Here is a 25159-nt window from a genome sequence, read left to right on the forward strand (position 1 = left end):
GGCCTGCCTGTACTGGCCTGCCTGTACTGGCCTGTTTTAGCAATGTCTGTATTGTTTGAATTGTTGTCTGAGAAGGTAATAAAGAAAAAAAAATGCCAATGCACTAACGTGTAACAGCTGTCGCGTGATGGTTTAATTTTTGGGGTTTCACGTTCGAAAGCAACTCGGGCTATGAGAGACGCCGTAATGGAGGGCTCCGGAAATTTTGACCACTTGTGGTTCTTTAATGTGCATTGACGTCGCACAGCACGTGGGTGCATTACGTTCGCCTTCATCAAACAGCGGCCGCCGCGGCCGGAGTTCGATCCTGCACCCTTGGGAACAGCATTCGAGCGCCCTAACCACTGCACCACCTCAGCGGGCTCCGCCGCGTCTTTGCTGCGTTAAACTGTTGCAGGTGTTCTCATTGTTGAGCGCAGAGGAATTGTGAAACGCAGTATATTTTTCTTGTGCGTGATAACGAACAATGTTCTCTGTAGTGACATGACCATGTTTTCAACGTGAGACTCAATAACTCGAGAATACTGATCGCCCATGCTAAGGGAAGGGGAGTGTAATTATTAGCTCACTGCTATGCTACGCTGCATTTTCAGCCATCTGAGGCCGCTCTTGCAGCCGCTGCTCTTTCCTGAGTGCTCCACAGCGTAACGGGTACCGGTCTTCAGCTGGGCGTAATAGAGACGCTTAGAGGTTTTTAAAGCGAAAGCCTTTCTAGGCTTATGGAACGAAATCCCGTACGCGAGAGTTGTGCGCGAGATCTTTCACATTCAGCGAGACGTGTTCTTGACTAACGTTGATGCCATCTGCGATGCCACACTTGAAAGCACGACAAGGAACGCCAAGCGAAAGGAGCGCACCGTCCACACACACTTGCCGTAGAAAGTGAGACAGATACGGCGCATTTCCTTTCCTATAAATCAATTAAATTACATGTAGCACTGCAACGAACGCTGAGGCAAACGATGATAAATTCTCCTCTTGAGAGAAATCTAAGGGACCCTCTAATGGTTTTTTTCCTTGGTATCTTGGTGAAATTGTAGGCTGCTAATTCGTTTTTCCAAGCAGTTGTGAACACATAATGCGGCTCTTGTAAATTGCTAGTCTTTGTATTATTGCTGGGTCGGCGTCGAAGAGAGGCTGAAGGAGGAGGGAGGGGGGGGGGGGGGGCGAGAAGAGTAAAGCTAAAAAGGCAAAAAGGCTTGAAATCCGTATGCGCCTTAATTTGATCGTATAAGTGTTAATGTCACAATTCGGGAGTGAAGCAACATAGCTCCGGAATAAAGTCAATTACGCAACCTGTTTCCCATTTGCGCTTTCTCTCCACGCTGCGAATTTATACTTCGGGACTTCATTCTGTAATACTGATAATCATGTACATGCATCTCACAACGAAATAAAGATGATGATGATGATGATGATGCGTCTTTGGCAGATTGTGCAGGAATACGAGAGAGCTGTCATCTTCAGACTGGGTCGTCTCGTCAAAGGAGGGGCACGAGGTCCAGGTGAGAGTCTGTTACTTCTCCCTGCGAGCATTGAAGGCCCGCCTGGCTAGCCCGCATCTTCCTCTATATATTTGCAAAAGGAATGGAAAGCCCACTCGCACTGATCAACTTGCTGAACGAACAGACGACGCTTATTATAGACCTCTCACTGCGGCTTGTTGCTGCCTCTTCGCAGGTCTCTTCTTCATCATTCCCTGCATCGATAACTACACCAAAGTGGACTTGAGAACGGTGTCTTTCGATGTGCCACCACAAGAAGTAAGTGCTCATGCGAGTTGTTTTACTACTACAACGTCCGCATATTGTTTGCCCTTTTAATGCCACAGCTTAGCTAGCTGAGTTTGGGCAGCCGTACTGATTTTCGTTTGCATGTGTGCACTCAGTGTATACTTTCATTAGCGAGGCAATACTCCGCAATTTCTCGGTAACCAGCGCGCTACTGGCTTCACTGAAGCAGTAACTCATGGCAAACTCTTTGCTGACACAATGCTGCCAAAAGGCGAGTGAGCGCATGTTTCGTGCGTGATTGAAGCTCCGCATTTTCGATTCGGCGCAGAAAAGAGGAACGGGAAGGAAATTATTAGCGAGCGATTGATTAAGTTCTCAAAAGTCCCTGGCCATGGTGTACCAGGTCGCACCGGTTGTTGAGCTCGTACTGTGACGTCCGCCAGGCACATCAAGTGGGACAAGCTGCGTTTTCGCTGCTTTATGACCGCGGTTGCCGTGAATTACTATGGATTCTTGTAAAGGTCAGAATTTTAGACTACGCTTAAGAAATTTGGGAGCGTTAACAACCGAAAAGATTCCCATCTTTAACATTGAGTGTTGCGCAGCCTGTCGCTCTCTGCACGTCGCTTGTCGCTATTTACCACAAATGACTTGTTGACTGGATTTACCATTCAGTGCAGTACTGTCATCTCTTATAGGCAACAAATTCCCAAGTAGCATTGAAACGTTACAAGAACGTTAATTTTATGTTTTAATAAAACGTTAAGATGTTGTTCTTAACGTCATATTTTTTAACATTTCTGTAGCGTTAGAAATAAACGATGAAATAGCCTTACGCGTACCTTCATTGAACATTCAAATATCAATCTAGCCTCCTCTAAGGCAGTACTGTAACTATACGAGAGGATACATTCCCGCCACTTACGAAAGTACTTGACTTAATCAACACTTCACAAGGACTGATAACGAAGGCGACAATTGAGCTCGAAAGTACATCATAACCATACAGCAACTCACCCACCTGTGTAGGGTGTACCATAAATAGCTTATATCGATCTCATTGAAAGATGCCCCATTAGGGATAGAGATGAATGAGTAATAAGCGTAACACAATAATGGGCTATGCAAATAGTCAATGGTAGGGAAAATATAAGATTTATCGCATGCGCAGAATTTGAAAGACATATCTTTACTGTAAGAACAGTGTGAAAAATCCTGGGACACACTGTTTCCACGTTGTTTCGCCGTGTGCCGAAAGATAACAGACGGGGCTTGTAGCGTGGGGAGCGCACCGTGTGGAGCGTGCTAGAGCGCCAAAGGAGCTCATATCGCACACATGCGCACAAGAGTGGCGTCGCAGCGCGCGGGCTTCCGGTCAGTGTATCGTCTTACGCACCGCTCACGTTCTCAGGCTGCGCGAACAGGGCAGTCTGCCATACGAACACAGCTTTGAGTGTATTCTAAAGCTTGTTTTGCTGTAATTCGAATAAGTTAGCAACACAGTAAGACACAATAAAATGACACTAGAACAATGTTTAGTTGTAAGGTTAAACTAATCATTGAAGTGCAACACATAACTCTATTTGTTGACGCCGCGTTAATTTTATCTTCACTTTGAACGTTAAATTAAAGCTATTTGTGAAAACTATTTGTGAAATCATAAAGTTATAATAAAGGTTCAGTATAACACGTAGCGTCACTGCAACTTACATACCAACTTTCTAAGATTATTTTAATTTTCATCGCTACCAGCGTTCCGTACGTTCTCGGCATATCGGTGCCAACTCATCAGTAGATTCCACCCTGATCGAAGGCTTCCGTGCTATATGCGAAGACATTTTTCCAAGCTCAAGGTATCGGCCGCAAATGCACACCTTGCGAATTTTCTTTTACCTGAACACGCGAGCGTCGACCGTCAAGTCGATAAGCGCTTTATAACGGAGCACAGCGGCAAAATGTGCGAGAATACGCGCTCGCGTGCTATGAGCAGCCCGGTGCACTAGTAGCCTTCTTCTGCCAGGCTCTTCTTAGAACCGGTCAAACTGCCGCTTCTTCCGAGCTCCGTTATCGTTTTCATCCTCTTGTTTTTTTTTTTTTTTTTTCAGCGTTGTTATAGAGCTATAAATGAAGAGTCAAGTGGTATCACTTGAGCTGGATAGAATGCGGCATACTCCTACTGATTATATTACGTGCGTATCTGACTTTCTTTCTTTCTTTTTCCCTTGGATCACGCAGCACTTCTCTTTCATTGCTTGTCCTGCTGATTAGAAACTATCTTGCAGAAACTAGCGCAAAGGCCGATGTCTCAGCAGAACTAAATATAGTGCTTCTGTTTAGAGTAAAATCACCATAGAAAGAAAACCTGAATAAGTAATTATTTGCTCGCACTGGTAAGAAAGCAGAGGGAAGGCGTTGCACAACGTGTAGCGCGATAGCAACGACTTCTGATCGAACTATTTCGCTTATCGATTCACACCTTCCATTTCTACAGGGAAGAAGGCTGCACCACATTGCCTCTCCGAATCGTTTCTCAGCGGCATGCACAAAGCGGAAGAGAAAGCGGTAACTGACAAAAAAGGAGAAAGAACTGGGTCTGATTCCTGTAACAGCCTGGCCGACTAAAGCTACACCGGACGGTTCATTGTGCGCATGCTCATATTCTCGATGATTTCGCAGCTGCGCTCCATCATACGACGCTGATCGACTCGGAGGTCGACGCTCGTGCGTTCAGTTAAAAAAAAATTTGAGATGCACACGTATCAAGGACGTCTTGGGCAGGCTCCGTAATTTTCGCTGGACGAAAACGTAGTGTAGAAGACAGTATTTTTTTCTTAGTTTAAAAAAGTATTGTCAAAGATAATGAGCATCACTGTGCGTATACACTGTTGGCGGAAATGAATTTGTGTGTGTTTTCATTACTACAAACGTGATTCCCTGCGATTGCGTTTTGTAGACGCCGCGTTGCAATAGAATAAGTTAACATTTCATGTATTAGGCAAATGCTTGCTTATTTGCCGCTTTAACTTTCAAGGCGAAGTCATCTTCACTTAATTTCCGGAATTCATCATAGTTGCACCCTATAGGAAACGCCGTGCACTTGGTCTGATGTACGGGTGTTTACGCCGGTCGATCCAATACATCCCAGAGCCGCGAGAGAAAGTCGGGCCATTTAATTATGACAGCTAAAGGCGCCCACCATCAGCCTTTCAATATCAAGCATGGGGACCAAACTGGGAGGTGAGGAGAGACCGTTTTTCACACACTGTCAAGCAAGAGGAACGAACTCGATCCACTCGGTTCGGGTACGAGAATGGGGAATCGGGAAGAAAGGCAGCGGGAAAATATGCGCATGCTAATTCGAAGCCATGCATCAGGTGTGGCGCAATCGCTAATAAGAAAGCACCGCCGCAATTTGACTTTTCTTATCCTCAATCCGTGCCAGCCTATATCTGCGATTGTCCTTACTGATACGTCCAAGTAATAAGAACAAGTGAGTGGCTAATATTCGCAGGAAGTGGGTACAGAACCCATTGCTATACTTCTTAACACATGTTGGTTGTTTGTGCTGACCGAATAACCTTGCTAGATTGATCACTTTCGTTCTACCACTTTAACGGGGCGACGTAATTGACGCCACCTAACTCTGCGATGCATCTTGTCTGGTTTATGCTACTTATGCCATTTGTCAGAAAGTCACAGACCACATTATTTCTGCTGGAACACCTGTTGGGATTCCTCAACACTGGAGTAGGTTAGATGGCAGTTCCCTCAATCTCGCGCATTCTGGAGCGCTGACGGCACAATACGAGTCACACTGCACAGCTCACGATAGTGCTGGGTGGCCTGTGTATCTTTGAGAACAGGTGCAGCACGCTACGGCGGCAACGGACAAAGGTTTCTCGCGCCTTGGTCGATCGGCGAGACCGCGCGAATCTCGACAGAAAGAGCGCAGTGCCATCAAGCGCTCTGTTGGCGTCCGCTCGCAGATCCTGACCAAGGACTCGGTGACAGTGGCGGTGGACGCAGTCGTGTACTACCGCATTCAGAATGCCACGGTGGCCGTAACCAACGTCGAGGACTACGGGCGCTCCACGCGACTTCTGGCTGCCACCACTCTGCGCAACGTGCTCGGCACGAAGAGCCTTTCCGAGATCCTCTCCGAGCGCGAGGCCATCAGCCACACCATGCAGGTAAGGCGCTGCTACCTTTTGGCCACAAATTCTCGTCGTGGGGCGGAAGGCTCTGCCTGGACGCATGGTACCTTGGCCATGACACCAACCGGCTGTCCCAGAGAACGCTTTCAAACGTTTCTGAAAAGAAGGAGTTAAAAATAGAAAAAAAAAAAAAAAAAACGTTTGCAGGAACAAACCCTCGGTCCGGGTGGACACAATTGCTTTGCAAAACCCATCTATTTAATTACACAACTAAATAACTAAAACTCTCTAACATTGTAATTAACGCAGTCCGGTTGTTAATGACAATGGGGAGCTTTAAGCCGTGGACAAGTTGATGACATACGAGTTTTCGAAACGACAAAACCTAATTTTTCTAAAAAAGAGGGACCGTAATGGAGGGGGAAGTGTGAACAGGCTGGAACTGTCCTGCATCGATTGGCTGCAGTTTTTTTTTTTTTTTTTGTGTTCACTAAAACGTCTACTTTCGTTGCAAATGAAGCAGCGTAATGGTCGTGTACCGCGTTGAGGGGGAAACAATGCACCATTTTCAGTTCCGATTTCTCAATAGCAAATACGACCTGCGCTTCCTAGTGGAGGTTACTTGAGTAAAAAAAAAAAAAAAAAAAAAAAAAAAAAAAAAAAAAAAAAAAAAAAAAGCAATAAACTGAACTTAAATGAGGAAATAAATTGATATTTATTTAATTAGATATTTATTGAAATATTTAGATAGTCATTTAGAGTGACTCAGCGTCATGCAACCAAATTTCTGTATTGGCGCATTGTTTTTATGTTTCGAAGTGCTCTTTTGTGTGGCTGAATACGTTCTTTAAACTGCACGCTGAACTTCATCCGGAGCGAAAGCCTTTGTCAGGCTCTGTAGCCTTTAGTTTTCGCTCCGGCTTTCTATAATGGAAAGGAACAAATAAGTAAAAAAAGAAAGAAAAAAAAGACAGATCATGTTGCCTTCGTCTTGCACTTAACAGGACGAACCATGTGCTGACTCAAGAAGGGGACTGTGCCCTGTTTAGGGCCAGGACAGATAAGATCTATAAGAGGCCGTGGCTTTCTCGATGCGAACGCGGTTATCGGCCTGGGGCGACGAAAACACTTCCCTGTTTGCTCCCGGCCGAACCGAGCCCGCCATATTGAGACCGCCTACATCGTGAGCGCGGAAAACCGATCGGGCCCAAGTCATTCGTGCTCTGTGCCAACTTTTTAAAACTTTTTCTTTGAGCCTGTCTACTATTCTGTCTTCACACGTCGTCGCATTTTTCGCGAAAACGAGGCTTGTTTGGGTTGGCAGGCGTCATTAACGAATGCTGCCACCACACGCTTAAACGCTGGTGAGGTCACATTCTGCGATAAACGATTCGTGTGGATAAGAGGGGAGTAGGCATATATCCACTTATTAGGTCTTCCTGTGCGCTTTCCGCATTCAGCTCCAACTTCCGTTTGCTTTATTAGACTGAGTGTACCAGGAAAGGCTAAGCTATGAGAGTTATGCGCCATGGAAACCGATAAACGTGTTTATCTCCTAACGCGCAAGGGCACGGCTGCTCCATAAGCAATCGGCCGGCAAGGTCACACATCCTGCTGACGGGTCAAGAAGAGGGCTGGTCCCTGTTTGTGGCGAGAAAAGATAACGGCACGGATATTCCGACGAGTGTTCACCGAAAACCGTTGCTGATTTTCATGCGCATGGCTGTTCGATAATTAGTGATTTACGATTTGATACCAGCCGTTTTTCTCTCTCTCTCTTTTTTTTTTTTTCAGAGTCAGAAACTTTCCTCTCTGATTCATATAAAACATGTGAATATGCGAGATCCAGAATTTTTAGGGCACCTTCCAAAATCTCGTCCGGCGGTTATTTTCATACTTCTCTATTTCGGCGTCACTGAAGCGTTTTACGGGAAAGGCTTCCTGCACCATATTATCAAATAAATGTTTTTCACCACCACCACCAAACCCATGGCTCGGGGACTGGTAGCGCCCCGTGCTCTGTAGGTACCGTTGAACGCGGAGGCGTGCGGTGAAGAAAGCCGCGTTCCCGACCCGAAGAATAACGAGCTCGCTGACAGCGTACACGGCAGGCGTGCTTTCGACGCCTTCGTGATTTCCGCGTCGGGAGCCAGCGCCACTCACCTCAGATTGCCCGCGTCTCGCTCAGTTCTTTTATAAATCACTCGGCGCCTCCGAACCCCGCCGTAAAACGGTTCCACGCGACGCAAACCCAGACGTTCCGCCGCGAATCCGCCGCTCGTTGCTCGGCTCAGTTTTTGTTTTTTATTTATCTTGCTCCTTCTCCTTCTCTCACCTTCGCCCCACTCCCCTCCTTCTGCCTCGTCGGGTAAACAGTGCGCGTCACGTATTCCTGATCCCTGAGCGCAGCCAGTTGCGCGCAGGAGAGGCCGAAACGGGAAAGGCGCGCAGCAGATACGCATATACAATTGTTTCATCGTTTCAAAACTCGTCAGACCGTGTGAATTCTGAGTAACACACTCGGAGAGTAGCGAGAAGCGGCATAAAGGTTGCTTTTCTTGTTCCTCATGGGGATACCTGAAGAACTGGTGTGGACTGTTCTCTTTACCTGTATTTCTCGGCGATGCGAAGGCTCGTGATATCAATCTTTTTCTCCCATGCGTCAACTTGGGATTCTTGAGCGAATTTTCTGCAAGGTCTTCCTCAAGCTGGCGGCTTCCGTCTATTCTTGAGCGCGTTAAAGAAAGAGTTGTGAAATATCTGCAGCATATTCGAACTTCACGGCGTTTCCCCCCTGGGAAAAATGTACATGTTCGCATGCTACGCGACTTGAGAATGAGGAGTTAGCTGCCTCCTGAGTGGTTAACTGAACAGATTTTGCGATTACTCAATGTTGTTGAGGAATGAGAGTGAACTGAAGGACATGATCATAACAAGAGAACATGGGCACAGACATACCATAGTTTGTTATTTGGATCCAGAAGCGAACACAAGTAAGGTTTCAGGTCCTTGTGGGACCCTTCAGCAGACACTTAGAGCAGACGCAGCCTGGGGCTGTGCCCGGATGCAGCTTGACACGTTTTCGATTAATACGTCTGTGATGGCGCATGCGTTGCGGCCGCATATCCGATCTCGTTCGACAGCTGCGGTGAGCGGGCCTCACACAGACAGACGAATAGACTGTGGCACGCGTCCAACTGGGTTTTGTTAGGAAATATTTATCCGAGGCAGACACGAACTCGGCATCGATCCCTGTTAGTCGCAGTTTTGCTGACTGCTCGCAAAAGCAGTACTTAGCGGTGTAAGCGTTTCTGAAGATTTATTACTAGTCTGCCTCGGGGTCGTCCCCGCCACCAGCGACAACGCGCTGAGCTCGTCTTTCCGCCGTGCCTTACCGCACATACGTTAACACCACGGCAAGAGTCGTGTGCTTGTTTTACGATTGGAAGAAAGAATAACAGCGTTCCAAGCCAGGCTACCGATGCTTACAGAACAGTACAGTCAAGTGGTCTTAACTGTGCGGAGGGCTTACAATCTGGGCTAGATGTGCTAGGACGTAATACGAGAGGAATTAGCGGGATAATTCGGTGCGAGAACGTTGAAGGCTGAAGACCGCGAGAGGTGAAATGTCACGCTGATTGCCCTTTTGTTTTCATTCTTTGGTTTCGAAAGAAGAATTTGGGCCATTCCCTCTATGTGAAAGGTGTTCTTGTAGGTTTGGTAGAGTGGAAGAGCACGGTACACGTTCATATTGCAGCGTTTTTCGGGCCTCTGGTATGATACGTACACGAATCAAACTCTGCAGGAAAAAAAAAAAAAAAAAATGAAGTTATGCGTGTTTGACTCTTGCGCATTACATATGTATTTATCTGTATATACCTGAAACGTCGGAATGCTTTATAGCAGGGCAGGGAGGCATATGAATGAAACGACAGGTTAGTATAATAAAATACACATAACAAAAGAAGGAAGAAATAGCAACGCATGACATCGGAGACGCGAATAGAGCCCGGAACATCCATTCTGACCTAAAGTCGGCAAGTCGTTGACGCAGTCGACTCCAGTCGTTGAGTGCGAAAAAAAATAACAAAGAAACGCAGTTTGAAAGAGTTTGCTGCAGCTGAGGCTCTAAGGGAGCACTTCAGGTGAGGGTCAAAGGAAGTACCTTTGCAAGACAAACAGAACCACCTTTGCAGGCGGCGAGGTTCGAAACTGGGTTTGGGCCCACTGCGGAGGAGGGGCGCGCAGCGGGGTTTACGGAGCTTCTCCCAATCAAAGCGCGAAGGACGAGGACAAAGATGAGAAAGACACTCGTTTCTGTGTATGACACTGTGTCTTTCTCATCTTCGCCCTCGCCTTTCGCGCTGTTTATTGCAATAAACAGCGTGGTCCTGCCTCCTAGATCTGCAGTGTTTCAGAAGAAGAAATTTTCTCCATCTCTGGTATCCGGTTCCCTTGCCCGTGTTCGAGTGTGGGTGTGAGGGAGTATAAGCACGGGGTAAATTATTACGTTTAATGTACTGCGATAAACCGCGCGACGTCTTCACACTCTCGGGCGTGTTACTACAGTATTTCCCGCTCAATTTAATCCAAACGCCAGACTATTTAATCATAGCGCCATAGAATTTAATCTAGGCGCCACAGAAAATAATCCAAGCGCCAAAACATTTAATCCTGCCGCCACTCATTTTAATCTGGTCGCACTCCAACAGTTTCTGGACAGCCAAGACCATTAAATCTATTTCATCAACCCTATAATCATGCGTATCAAATAATTGGGCTTTCTGAGCGTATAAATATGAATAATGTTGTCAAGCAATTTTGGTGGGTCATGTGACAGTGTAATGTGATTTGGTGTGACATGTGCGATAATGCGCCCATTTTTCAACTGTATCATCATGGGTGTCAAATGAAAGGGCTTTTCGAGCTTAATAAGGCGAATATTGCAGTAAAACGATTTTGCTGAGTTACATGACAGTGTAACATGATTTCTCTGGACATGAGAGATAATTTTCTTGTTTTTAACCCTATAATCATGGGTATCAAATGATCGGAATTTCTGAGCGTATTAAGATTAATAAGGTTGTAAAGCGATTTCGATGAGTCATGTGACAGCGTAACTTGATTTGGTGTGGCATGCGCGATAATCCGTCCCTTTTTCAACAGTATCATCACGGGTATCAAATGAAAGCGATTTTCGAGCTTAATAACGCTATTATTGCAGTAAAACCATTTTGCTGAGTTACATGACAGTGTAACATGATTTCTCCGGACATGCGCAATAATTTCCTTTTTCTGTAACCTTATAATCATGGGTATCAAATGATCGGGCTTTCTGAGCGTATTAAGATGAATAAGGTAGTAAAGCAATTTTGATGAATCACGTGACAGTGTAACGTGATACGTGATATTTTTAGCTTTTGGCACCCTATAGTCATGTGTTCCTAATGATTAAGATTTTTGAGAGTAATGGGGCGAATGTTCCAGTAATATAGCTTTGCTGAATTACGAGGTCATGTAGCGTGATATGGTGCGACATCCGCGATTGTTTCCCTCATTTTGAACCGTACAATCACAGGTATCAAATGAGTCGGTGCTTTGAGAGCAGAGAGATGAGTACTGGAATGAATAAATATTGGTGAAATATGAGACATTTCGACTTGACACGGTTGATATTCTATTAAATAAACACTTTTTTCAACCCTATCAGCACCGGTATCAAATGATGAATAGTTTTTTATAGCACGCCAAGGCAAATACTGCAGTAATACCTTTTTTTCTGAGTGATTTGGCACAGTTACGCGGTTTGTTTTTAGATACGCGCTAATGCATCACATTGATAATTGCCAGAAAATAGGCAAATTGAGAAAAATCAGAAATTATTTCACTGCATTCGGCTAAACACTCAAAAAGCCGAGTAAACTTATGCCCTTGACAAATATATAAAAAATTAACATATTATCGGGTATGTCCAAGCGAATGACGTAGCTTCGTACAATAATTTAGCAAAATTATTTTGCTGCCGTTTTAGCTCTTTACGCCGATTTATTCGACACCAAGCGCAATAGGGATGCAAAAAGCGTATTATCGCGCATGTCAAACCAAATTACCAAACATCGTCTCATGACTCAGCAGAAAAGCTTTACTGCAAAATAGTTTTGCTGCACTCAGAGGATGATTCTGACAAACATCAATGTGATGTATTAGCGCGTATCTAAAAACAAACCGCGTAACTGTGCCAAATCACTCAGAAAAAAAGGTATTACTGCAGTATTTGCCTTGGCGTGCTATAAAAAAACTATTCATCATTTGATACCGGTGCTGTAGGGTTGAAAAAAGTGTTTATTTAATGGAATATCAACCGCGTCAAGTCGAAATTTCTCATATTTCACCAATATTTATTCATTCCAGCACTCATCTTTCTGCTCTCAAAGTACCAACTCATTTGATACCTGTGATTGTACGGTTCAAAATGAGGGAAACAATCGCGGATGTCACACCATATCGCGCTACATGACCTCGTAATTCAGCAAAGCTATATTACTGGAACATTCGCCCATTACTCTCAAAAATCTGAATCATTAGGAACACATGACTATAGGGTGCCAAAAGCTAGAACTATCACGTATCACGTTACACTGTCACGTGATTCATCAAAATCGCTTTACTACCTTATTCATCTTAATACGCTCAGAAAGCCCGATCATTTGATACTCATGATTATAAGGTTACAGAAAAAGCAAATTATCGCGCATGTCCGGAGAAATCATGTTACACTGTCATGTAACTCGGCAAAATCCTGTTACTGCAATATTCGCCTTATTAAGCTCGAAAAGCGCTTTCATTTGATACCCGTGATGATACTGTTGAAAAAGGGACGCATTATCGCGCATGACACATCAAATCACGTTACACTGTCACATGACTCATCAAAATCGCCTTACAACCTTATTCATCTTAATATGCTCAGAGAGCTCGATCATTTGATACCCATGATTATAGGGTTAAAAACAAGAAAATTATCGCGCATGTATGCAGAGAAATCATGTTACACTGTCATGTAACTCAGCGAAATCGTTTTACTGCAATAATAGCGTTATTAAGCTCGAAAAGCCCTTTCATTTGATACCCGTGATGATACTGTTGAAAAAGGGACGGATTATCGCGCATGTCACACCAAATCACGTTACACTGTCACATGACTCATCATAATCGCTTTACAACCTTATTCATATTAATACGCTCAGAAAGCCCGATCATTTGATGCCCATGATTATAAGGTTAAAGAAAAAGCAAATTATCGCGCATGTCCGGAGAAATCATGTTACACTGTCATGTAACTCGGCAAAATCCTGTTACTGCAATATTCGCCTTATTAAGCTCGAAAAGCGCTTTCATTTGATACCCGTGATGATACTGTTGAAAAAGGGACGCATTATCGCGCATGACACATCAAATCACGTTACACTGTCACATGACTCATCAAAATCGCCTTACAACCTTATTCATCTTCATATGCTCAGAGAGCTCGATCATTTGATACCCATGATTATAGGGTTAAAAACAAGAAAATTATCGCGCATGTATGCAGAGAAATCATGTTACACTGTCATGTAACTCAGCGAAATCGTTTTACTGCAATAATAGCGTTATTAAGCTCGAAAAGCCCTTTCATTTGATACCCGTGATGATACTGTTGAAAAAGGGACGGATTATCGCGCATGTCACACCAAATCACGTTACACTGTCACATGACTCATCATAATCGCTTTACAACCTTATTCATATTAATACGCTCAGAAAGCCCGATCATTTGATACCCATGATTATAAGGTTAAAGAAAAAGCAAATTATCGCGCATGTCAAGGGAAATCATGTTACACTGTCATGTAACTCAGCAAAATCGTTTTACTGCTATATTCGCTTTATTAAGCTCGAAAATCGCTTTCATTTGATACCCGTGATGATACTGTTGAAAAAGGGACGGATTATCGCGCATGTCACACCAAATCACGTTACACTGTCACATGACTCATCATAATCGCTTTACAACCTTATTCATATTAATACGCTCAGAAAGCCCGATCATTTGATACCCATGATTGTAAGGTTAAAGAAAAAGCAAATTATCGCACATGTCAAGAGAAATCATGTTACACTGTCATGTAACTCAGCAAAATCGTTTTACTGCTATATTCGCCTTATTAAGCTCGAAAATCGCTTTCATTTGATACCCGTGATGATACTGTTGAAAAAGGGACGGATTATCGCGCATGTCACACCAAATCACGTTACACTGTCACATGACTCATCATAATCGCTTTACAACCTTATTCATATTAATACGCTCAGAAAGCCCGATCATTTGATAACCATGATTATAAGGTTAAAGAAAAAGCAAATTATCGCGCATGTCAAGGGAAATCATGTTACACTGTCATGTAACTCAGCAAAATCGTTTTACTGCTATATTCGCTTTATTAAGCTCGAAAATCGCTTTCATTTGATACCCGTGATGATACTGTTGAAAAAGGGACGGATTATCGCGCATGTCACACCAAATCACGTTACACTGTCACATGACTCATCATAATCGCTTTACAACCTTATTCATATTAATACGCTCAGAAAGCCCGATCATTTGATACCCATGATTGTAAGGTTAAAGAAAAAGCAAATTATCGCACATGTCAAGAGAAATCATGTTACACTGTCATGTAACTCAGCAAAATCGTTTTACTGCTATATTCGCCTTATTAAGCTCGAAAAGCCCTTTCATTTGACACCCATGACGATACAGTTGAAAAATGGGCGCATTCTCGCACATGTCACACCAAATCACATTACACTGTCACATGACCCACCAAAATCGCTTGACAACATTATTCATATTTATACGCTCAGAAAGCCCAATTATTTGGTACGCATGATTATAGGGTTGATGAAATAGATTTAATGTTCTTGGCTGTCCAGGAACTGTTGGAGTGCGACCAGCAGATTAAAATCAGTGGCGGCAGGATTAAATGTTTTGGCGCTTGGATTATTTTCAGTGGCGCCTAGATTAAATTCTATGGCGCTATGATTAAATAGTCTGGCGTTTGGATTAAATTGAGCGGGAAATACTGTAGTTACATGAAGATGGGTGACTGTAATAATAATAATAATAATAATAATAATAATAATAATAATAATAATAATAATAATAATAATAATAATAATAATAATAATAATCAATCTTTATTTAATGTGCGCAGGAACAACCATGTGGCCTTCGTGCTGCAGCACAAAAAAAAAAAAATGACAATGCACACACAAGTTTTACACACACACAGATAGAACACGAAAGACGAAACAAATAACACATCAAATGAAACTGAGACGAAAAGTGTCACGGAAAGAAAGAAATCAATGAGTAGCATGTCTTATATACACAGTCAGAGAATTGTAGAGCACATCACGAAACAAAAACAAAAACAATAGATAGATAGAGAGAAAAAAAAGCAAATAACTGACATTGATTATAGTAAATAGAGATATACATAAAATAAACAACCATTCCAGGCACAGCAAGTGCGTGGTACTTAAAACACAGGCTAGAAATACAGGAAAATACAATAAAGAAATAGAATTGAACGCGGGACAGTAAGATTCGAAAATAAAGTTTAAAGTTAAAATATAAATAAGAAACGGATAAAAAGCAGTACAAGATACTTTAAACAGCACTGAACAGGAGAAAAAGCGAAACGTGAAGTAAATTAAGTACAATACTTAGGCTAGAAAGTGGAAGTTATATGTGATAAATACAGTTTAGAGTACAAAGCTACGAACGTCCAATATAAATGAAGAGAGCGAGTTTTGGAAGATGTCAAGGTGAAGACAAAAAGAGTTAAACAACATCTGCATTCTATCAAGAGGGGAATGGGAATGAAGAAACGGAGAAACTTGAAACGGTCCGAATTCCCTCATGCTCTTTCGCGGAACGCGCAGAAGAATGTACTCTAAGAGCTGAGGACACATAATGTGGCCATGAAGGAACTTGTATAGAAAAATTGTATCTACTTTGACACGACGGCAGTTAAGAGAAGGAAGATTCAGTGGGGAATCCACATCGGTTATCCTCTCTTTGCACAACATGTCCTGCCCTGCCCATTTCTTCTTCTTAATTTCTACTAGAATGTCGGTAACTTGAGTTATTTCTCTGGCCCACTCTGCACCCTTCCTATCTCGTAATGTTACCCATACCACTTTTCGTTTCATAGCCCTCTGGGTTGTCCTCAACTTGAGTAGAACCCTGTTGGTTAGCCTCCAAGTTTCAGCCCCGTAGGTGAGTACAGGTAAGGTGCAACTGTTGTATACTTTCCTCTTGAGCGATATCGGTAAGCTGCTAGTCATAATCTGCGAGTGCTTGCCAAATGCGCTCCATCCCAATCTTATTATTCTTGTTATTTCGTTTTCATGGTCCGGATCTAGGGTTACTAAGACATATTCGCCTACTACTTCCAGTGCTTCGCTACCTAACGTAAACTGCTGTTCCTTCCCGAGGCTGTTGAACATTACCTTTGTCTTCTGCATATTGATTTTTAAGCCTACCTTTCTACTTTTCCGGTCTAGGTCATCAATTTGAACTTTCAATTTGAACAGCATTGAACTTTTGTTATGCGTATTATAGTCGCTGCTAATTAGTGAGCGAGAGCTTCGTACGCACAGATACTGTTTATCAATCTAGTAATAACCGAATGTACCGGAAAGTTTTCGCAAGTTACTACTATGCAAGCAAACGGGCTTGCGGTTGTGGATGAGTGCAATAGAAGGAAATTTCGCGTCTTCGGTTCCTGCTAAGAATGATTGCGTCCCTTTCTCTGTTACCTTTTTTTCTTTTTTTTTTCAGCAATGTTCCTATAGGTGCTCATGGAACCGATAATTGGCAGAGCCCGTGTCTGGCCATTATAATTCACTTACGCATGACCGAATATTGTATACTTGTTACAGTGACTTCAGCGAATCATTTTTTTTTTTTCATGCTTGCGACTGACTGGTCCTATGTCCCTTTTTGAATTGTTGGCGAGTTAAAGAGAATCGCAGATGGCAACCAGGCTGTTCCCTGGAGACTAGCTGTGAGGCGCAGTTCATTTTGTTCCATTGTCAATGTACTCCATTCTCCATATTCGGTGTACATAACAGACAGTAAGCACTTTGGATTTCGCGCGGCTTGACCGCAGAATTGCTCGTAGGGACTGCCTTTTTAAACGGTGCGGTTGCCCTCCTCTGGCGTTTATACGCGTAGTGCTAGCGGCTAAACTGCACGGCTTGGCATACATATACAGTTTCTTTAAGCCGCGAAGCCCCAATGAATCATACCAACCCCACGACTCTCTGTTTCTTTCTGCCATACTGTTAAGCTGAAACGGACCGCAGCGAATTTCTCTGGCGCTGCGCGGAACTGCTTTGAAGCCAAGTACGAAGCGCCCGCTAGGATTTGTTATTCTTGCTCGCGGCTTGCACTGTTTGTTTATTGCCCTCCGGGAGCGCTCACACCTTTCTCGCTTTGTTTATTTTGGTCGCGGAAATATATATATATTTTTTTCGCTCAATTTTTTCCTCCTTCGCCTCGACGTTTTGTTCGGTTCACGATTTTGTCGAGCTGGTCGGAGCCGCCGTTTAAGAGTTTGAAGGGCTAGAAGGAGCCGGAGTGAGATGCTTCAAAACAAACGGAAACTCACTGACGCCGAGGTTCAGGTCCGACAGGAACCAGTGGGCGTACGGACACGATTGGCGGCGCCGTTGAATTCGCTGCTCCTGTGCCGCGCACACGGCACGCCTTTTCCTGTTGTTCAAGGGCGCGTGAGGGGGCGCACATCGGTGCTTACGGCCGTGGATCCTGAGTTGTCCGTCCTCGTGTTATTTCGGGTGGCCGGGAACCACATTTTCTCTATCTTGGACGCCTTCTAACGCGCGAAGAAGGCAGCCATTATTATGGGCGAAGTTTACATACACTTCTCTGTTCTCATCCTGTTCGCAGTAGGTCGCAGTTCTGCCACACTTGTGCTGCAGCGGATGACAGTTGGTAGGATTGACATTGTGCTCCACCGGCGTCGTTACTGCTTCCATTGCAACTCTGCTTAAGCAGGCATCAGACGTTTCATGCAAAGCTTCACACAAGGAGGCGCTAAGAGCAAACGTGTTGAAGACGTGAAGTATAGAAAAGGAAGCTAAAAGGTGGTGGTTGGGCCTTTTTGTGTAACTTCAACTGTTTGTGAATGCTAAAGGCGTGAAAAAGTGGTTGCCACATGCTTGACAGCTCAGTCGACAGAGCTGCCCTCAATTCTACTTTTATGCTACCCTTTCCCTAGCACTATTAACTACGTCAGCAGCCACATATATTCTACTTTTATGCTACCCTTTCCCTAGCACTATTAACTACGTCAGCAGCCACATATCTAGCATTCGAGACAGCTCTTCAAAAAAAAAAAAAAAAAAAAGAAAAAAAAGAAGAAAAGGCCTTGCGTTTTATTAGAAATCGCTAGTATATCCTTCCGTTTCCTTGTAGGTCTGAACGCTGAGCGCGATCAGTGGTTTCGAAATATTCGTCGCTTTTTTTTTTGACTTTGCGTTTGGTTCAGAGAATGAGAAGAGTTGCCCTCGAGGACATTCGAAGATTTTCGCGTGCGTGGGAAATTAAAACCTAGTATGCGTTAAAGGGTCGTGAACGAGATTTTCGAACTGAGAGCGAAAGACGAATTTCATTTATTTACTGATTGGTTGATTGAAAAAATTCATTTAAAAAACAGAGGACTGTAGTTGGCGTGTTGTTCGCGTACAAAACGAATGGCCTAGTGAAATGCATAAACACGAAAGTTTAATTTATTGACGCACCTTGAAAATAATTTGCTTTTTTTTTTCACCTTTCTACCGTGCACAGGCGAACCTGGACGAAGCTACCGACGCCTGGGGAGTGAAGGTCGAGCGAGTCGAAATGTGAGTATTGGAGTCAGCAAAGGGATTTCATTGCGCCCCACCTCTCCTCGTGCAATCATAGTGGCTACGTACGTGACCACGGCCAGCATGATTTCTATTCGTGAACTGCGGCCAAAATCAGCGCAAATTGGGTTGATCCCGAAAGCGTTCTTTCGAAGAATCAATGCGTGTGCAGTGTGGAAGCAGTCCGCACTTGGGCTCTTTCCGCCTCTCCATTTCACAGTTCGGGGGGGGGGGGGGGGGGCAGCGCCGTAGGGGCATATAAGTATACTAAATGAAGAGCGTTGAACTTTATTATCGAGCGAAACCTCAAAATAGGCGCAACTGTAGTGATACTTTTCGTTCAGATACGGGCTAATTATGATGGGGCAGGAATTCTCGAACGCACCCACCCGTAGATATGTATAGTTCTAAATGTACGAAAAATTTGCGATCGCCTAAAGTACGAATCTCTAATGAGCTTCTGTCACCCGCTATTCTAGTAGTTACAGCCCGTTGCGAGTGCGACGTTAAGCTTGCGCATACCCTTGTGCATTTTCATATGTTGACGAGAATACCAATAATATGTTTTACTCTATCGCATAGAACGTATGAAATTTTCCTTTGTTACTTTGAATATCGGTTGTTGTTTTACGTGCTTCACGTTCAGGAGGTTGCTCTTAGTTGAATATGGACTAGACTGAGGGAGAATACTTTTGATTCCAGTTAAGCTTATCTAAACGTGGGGATACGTATACATGCAGGGTCAGTATGTAGCTCTCGAAAGGTAAGTTTTTATCCGTAGAGCTTTGCTTTGCTAGGTCCTGCAATTTTTAGGCAAGTATTAAACCAGTGCTTTAGCGTTTTATTCACATGGAGGGGGTCTTGCCACGTAACAGGTTCTTTTTTTCTTTTATTAGGATGAATAATACGTAATTAAGGTCTTTAATGCAAATTTTTCACAAGAGATTACGACGATGACGACGCAGCGCAGCTTGAAAGACTGGTCATTTTGTTTTGGCCACGTATATACACATCCAAACACCCCCCCCCCCCCACCCCCTTTTTGCTATTCTTGACCGATCCCCTTTGTGGATGTATACCACCTGTTTCTAAGGACAAATGACATTAGCAGGAGAAGAAACCTGCTACCGAGATGACGCAGTTCATTTTAGCCACAGGAGGCTACGCCTAAATCGTTGAAAAACGCCATACACCATCGCAGGTCTAATGGCGAATTCGAGTGGGAGAGCAGGCGCACTCGAGAGCACTTCGAAAGTGCTCTCTGACAAGCGGGCGCCCTCCAGTGGGAGAGCAAGACTGAATCACTGGCTTCCAATGGTAGAGGAGGAGGGCTTTTCCTCCGCTGAGAGCACCCGAGTGCACTCCCGGCTGCTCCCTCGTCTAAAGCGAGAGTAGAAGTCACATAGCATAAAGCGTCATATCCGCGCCATCTTTTTTTTTTTTTTTCTCTCTCGAGTCGGCGACGCTCAAAATGGCGGCTTGAAGCGTCGGCGCTCGGCGAGCGGAAAGCATTGCCCAGGTGCTGTATGCATGTTTGAGAGTCGTTGCTGGCATCGAAAGGGCCAAAGGAGGCAGATCGCCGCGCTGTGAGAACTAAGGCACACAAAGCAAGCCGTTCTACACGGAGCGTTGGCCTCTCCTCGGGTTGCAACTGCCGCCACTGCGGGCAGGCGGAGAATGCTGGGGAGAGAAGTGCGGTCACATGGTCGTGGCGCTCTGCTCTCGACACGCAGAGAGCGTTCCCGTGGGAGGACAGTTGCACCCTCGCTCGGAGTGCTCCTGTACTGCTCTGTACTGCTCGGCGCCTCTGCTTTCGTCCCCCCAACCGAATGCGCCATAAGTATAATTGACATGGCTTTGAACTGATTTTAAACCCGCTCGAATGCCAAATGGCCTACGCCACCAAGACTTTCCGCGCGCGTTTCGGCAACAGAGAGCCCTGCTTAACGCGAAACGTTGGCATAACTTCGCATAGTTGAAACTTGTTCGTATTCAGGCTGGTACTTCAGGTAGCGCGGTACGTAGAGAGCAACTATGAAAAAATTTCACACTAGCGCATTTGGACGCCAGCCACTTCGGATTTCGTGCGACATAAAACAAATGAGTACTGCACTTCCGGAGTCGTACACCCTCACATTCTTGACTTCTTTCGTTCCACAGTAAGGACGTCCGACTTCCGGTTCAGATGCAGAGGGCAATGGCGGCAGAAGCTGAGGCATCCAGAGAGGCTCGTGCCAAGGTAAGCTCAGGGGTTGCCGCCTTAGCAGGCCGTTTTGACTGAGTAAATAACTGTAGTAACACAAGCGCGTTCAATGACGCATGAATGACTACTGTGCCGTCTTGACCGGTTTTCTTTTTGTTTTGTACCGCAATTCCCGATATTGGTGATCCAAAGTGAAACCTCCTTCTATCTTACAGCGCTATACAATTGAATATGGAAGACCGTCATCAACTCGCCCAACATCTTGCTTTGCCTTACTTCTGTATAAGACCTCTGTAAACAGTAGCGTCGAGGTTCCAGCGGCGACGGCGGAACATAATGCTGTAAACATATGTTTTTTAGTGAAGTCACTGAGCACCAACCTAAGGACGGCGTTTGTCAGCGCTGTGCCAGAACGCCCATAAAACTTCAGCGAGCAAAATCTCACTTGAAAAAAAAAAAAAAGAAAAGAAAAAAAGACGCCTTCGTCGACGGTTTGCAGGCGTTGATTCCAGGACCCTTGAGGTGAATAAATCTCAGTAAACATCGCCCCATTCTGTGCAGGGGCATTGGAGCTCTATTGCAAAGGTCGCACGCTGAAGACGATGCCTTACGTGAGCTTCGTTTCGCAGTTCTCCTCGCCTGGATTGTACTGTTAGATATGTGGTCGAGAAGATTCGTCGTTGGGTGCGCAGCTTAGATCGAGACGTTGATGTCGTCTTTTCAAGCTCTACGAATTATTTCTCGAAAACCATGGGGGACAGCGTTGTATTATCCGTATAACTTGCGCATACGATTTAATTATTTTTATTTTAAATGCCGGTGCATTCTAAGCCGAAACGCTTAGACGATTTATAGTGAAAAGCGTGCATTTTTAGAGATATGTCTGTCTGTGGATACGATTAAAAGAGCGTTAATTGAGCATTTGCTAAGCAGTATGAACGTTACAGTTGCCATTCCTCTCACTGGCTAAAACGTCCAGTGCAAAGACTTCGAAAATTGCCGGCCGAAGTGAGGGCTAGTGAAGGCCTCCTCGTTAGCGCACTCAAAGTGTTGGCAACGCCGTTGGCAGCTCTCTCAGAAATCTGCAGGACTCGTGGCGTATTGCTTGTGTGATGTGCATTCTGTAGAAGCCGAGGAGACGGCTCTCTTTCCTATCTCAGCACCCAGGAGCAACCAGACAGTATTCTAGAGGAGAACGGCGACTTCTCCACTCGGTAGCGAAGGGGACTGCGTACTATACCGGCAGAGAACTAGCAACTACTGTCGCGTATTTGAACGATTCGGCAAAATCATGCCGTTTGAGGATCATGGACTGTCGACGCCACACCGGCGTGTGTGGAAGCGCGGGTATTTGGGCAAGTCGGGTATCGATGGCAGTAGTGTAGCGCACAAAAAAAAAAAAAAAAAAGACAAAAAAAAAAAAAAGAAAACGACGGACGAAGAGCATGGAAGACGCTGTGACGTGTGACAGCGTTATTCGTTCGTCCTGTTTTTAGTGTTACACCTTGCGTCATTTGTGCAACTTCTCCCGTCTTTTTGTCGCGACGCGCAGGTGATCGCGGCTGAGGGTGAACAGCGCGCGGCGCGCTCCCTCAAGGAAGCGGCCGACATCATCTCGGAGTCTGGACCTGCGCTGCAGCTGCGCTATCTGCAGACGCTCACCTCCATAGCAGCGGAGAAGAACTCCACCATCGTTTTCCCGCTGCCCATGGAACTGCTGAAGGGGCTACTCGGTAATAATGGTTGAGTACACTCGATAGTATGAAAGCTTCCAATCCAACAGACCAGATTGAATTGGCCGAGATATCAAAGGTAATCAATAAGCGCAAGGTGGCCGATATAAGGAAGTATAACATGGAGAAATTTGAGCATGCTGTAAAGAACGGGGGAAGCCTTAAATCGGTAACGAAGAAATTGGGCATAGGCAAAAACCAGACGTATGCGATAAGGGACAAGGAGGGCAACGTCATCACGAATATGGACAAGATAGTCAAAGTAGCCGAGGAGTTCTATACAGATCTCTACAGTAGCCAAAGTAGTCAGGACCGTAAGGAGATCGGCGATAGGGAAAAACAGTCGGACGTTCCACCATTTACGAAGGACGAGGTCAAGAAAGCATTAGAAACTATGAAAAAGGGGAAATCAGCTGGAGAGGATCAGATAACTACAGATTTGCTGAAGAACGCGGGGGATATCGTGTTAGAAAAGCTGGCCACCCTGTATACGCAGTGCCTGGTATCATCGACGGTACCGGAACCATGGAAGAATGCAAACATTATGCTCATTCATAAGAAAGGGGACTCTAAGGACCTTAAATATTACAGACTAATCAGCTTACTGTCTGTTACGTATAAGTTATTTACTAAGGTAATCGCTAATAGAATCAGGACAACCTTAGACTGCAATCAAGCAAAGGATCAAGCAGGTTTTCGGAAACGGTACTCTACTATCGATCATATCCATACCATCAATCAGTTGATAGAAAAATGCTCGGAATATAACCAGCCCTTATACATAGCATTCATTGATTACGAAAAACATTTGACTCAGTTGAAACCTCGGCGGTGATGCAGGCATTGCGAAATCAGGGGGTAGACGAGCCGTACGTGAATGTGCTGGAAGATATATATAGTGGCTGCACAGCAACCATAGTTCTGCATAAAGAAAGTAACAAAATTCCCATAAAGAAAGGTGTTAGGCAAGGAGACACAATCTCCCCAGTACTACTCACAGCTTGTTTAGAGGAAGTATTCAGAGACTTGGAATGGAATCAGTTAGGGATTAGGGTAGATGGAGAATACCTCAGTAATCTGCGATTTGCTGATGACATTGCCTTGCTAAGTAACTCGGGGGATAAACTGCAAATAATGATTGGTGACCTAGACAGGAAAAGTAGAAAGTTAGGCTTGAAAATCTATATGCAGAAGACTAAGGTAATGTTCAACAGCCTCGGAAAGGAACAGCAGTTTACATTAGGTAGCGAAGTACTGGAAGTAGTAGGCGAATATGTCTACTTTAGACAGGTAGTAACCGCAGATCCGGACCATGAAAAGGAAATAACAAGAAGAATAAGATTGGTATGGAGTGCACTTGGCAAGCACTCGCAGATTATGACTAGCAGCTTACCAGTATCGCTAAAGAGGAAAGTATATAACAGTTGCATCTTACCTGTACTCACGTATGGGGCTGAAACGTGGAGGCTAACCAAGAGAGTCCTACTTAAGTTGAGGACAACCCAGAGGACTATGGAACGAAAAATGGTAGGGGTAAAGATAGGAAGCGTGCAGAGTGGGTCAGAGAAATAACTCAGGATACCGACATTCTAGTGGAAATTAAGAAGAAGAAATGGGCATGGGCAGGACATGTAGTGCGAAGAGAGGATAACCGATGGTCGCTTAGGGTAACAAACTGGATTCCAAGGGAAGGAAAGCGTAGCAGGGGGCGGCAGAAAGTTAGGTGGGTGGATGAGGTTAAGAAGTTCGCAGGGGTCAAGTGGATGCAGCTAGCACACAACCGGGTTAAGTGGAGAAATATGGGAAAAGCCTTCGCCCTGCAGTGGGTATAGTCAGGCTGACGATGATGATGATGACACTCGATAGGAAGACGTGTGCTTGGCTTTCGTGTTTGAAAGGTTCGGGTCACGAGATAACTAAAAAACTGCTTGCGTCCAGCCGATGTGGCTTATAATTTGGGCCCAAACTGCGCGACATTAACGCAGTGTATTGATACGTGGCATAAAAGGAAAATAGAAGCAAATGTGGATCTTCGGCATTAGCCTACGAAAAGGATACTTGCCCAGGGTAGATGCTTCTACGTCGCATAAATAAACTGAACTGCGTTGGTTGTTTTGCGTACAAAACTGGATCTACAAAGTCACAAAGGACCACACTATCCGCAAGAAGGATGTACAAAGTGGTGCCTCTAGTGCGACTCCGGGCTCTGTTGTAGATGGAGAAATGGAGAAAAGATTTCAGTTATAAGGTCGAATTCACTCCTGAAAACTTTTTTTTTTACTGCATGTGCGTCGCAGCGAAGCAGGCTTAAAAATACAGAAATTCATATTGAGCTCATGAAACAAACTGCCTTTAATT

The 25159-nt window shown here is 44.5% G+C and overlaps 1 protein-coding gene across 2 annotated transcripts in view; it reads left to right on the forward strand.

Moving 5' to 3' along the window:
• LOC146203464 (stomatin-like) overlaps positions 1-25159 on the forward strand; it is a 71383-nt gene that overhangs the window by 26009 nt on the left and 20215 nt on the right. For both annotated transcript variants that reach the window (XM_084588784.1, XM_084588785.1), the window contains exons 3-8: positions 1433-1505; positions 1681-1763; positions 5720-5923; positions 18807-18862; positions 21026-21104; positions 22621-22801. In XM_084588784.1, coding sequence (XP_084444910.1) covers positions 1433-1505; positions 1681-1763; positions 5720-5923; positions 18807-18862; positions 21026-21104; positions 22621-22801 — 676 coding nt within the window. The remainder of the gene's footprint in view (positions 1-1432; positions 1506-1680; positions 1764-5719; positions 5924-18806; positions 18863-21025; positions 21105-22620; positions 22802-25159) is intronic.

The sequence above is a fragment of the Amblyomma maculatum genome, chromosome 1 (genome assembly GCF_055883805.1).
Source record: "Amblyomma maculatum isolate TAMU_Amacu chromosome 1, ASM5588380v1, whole genome shotgun sequence".
Classification (NCBI taxonomy): domain Eukaryota; kingdom Metazoa; phylum Arthropoda; class Arachnida; order Ixodida; family Ixodidae; genus Amblyomma; species Amblyomma maculatum.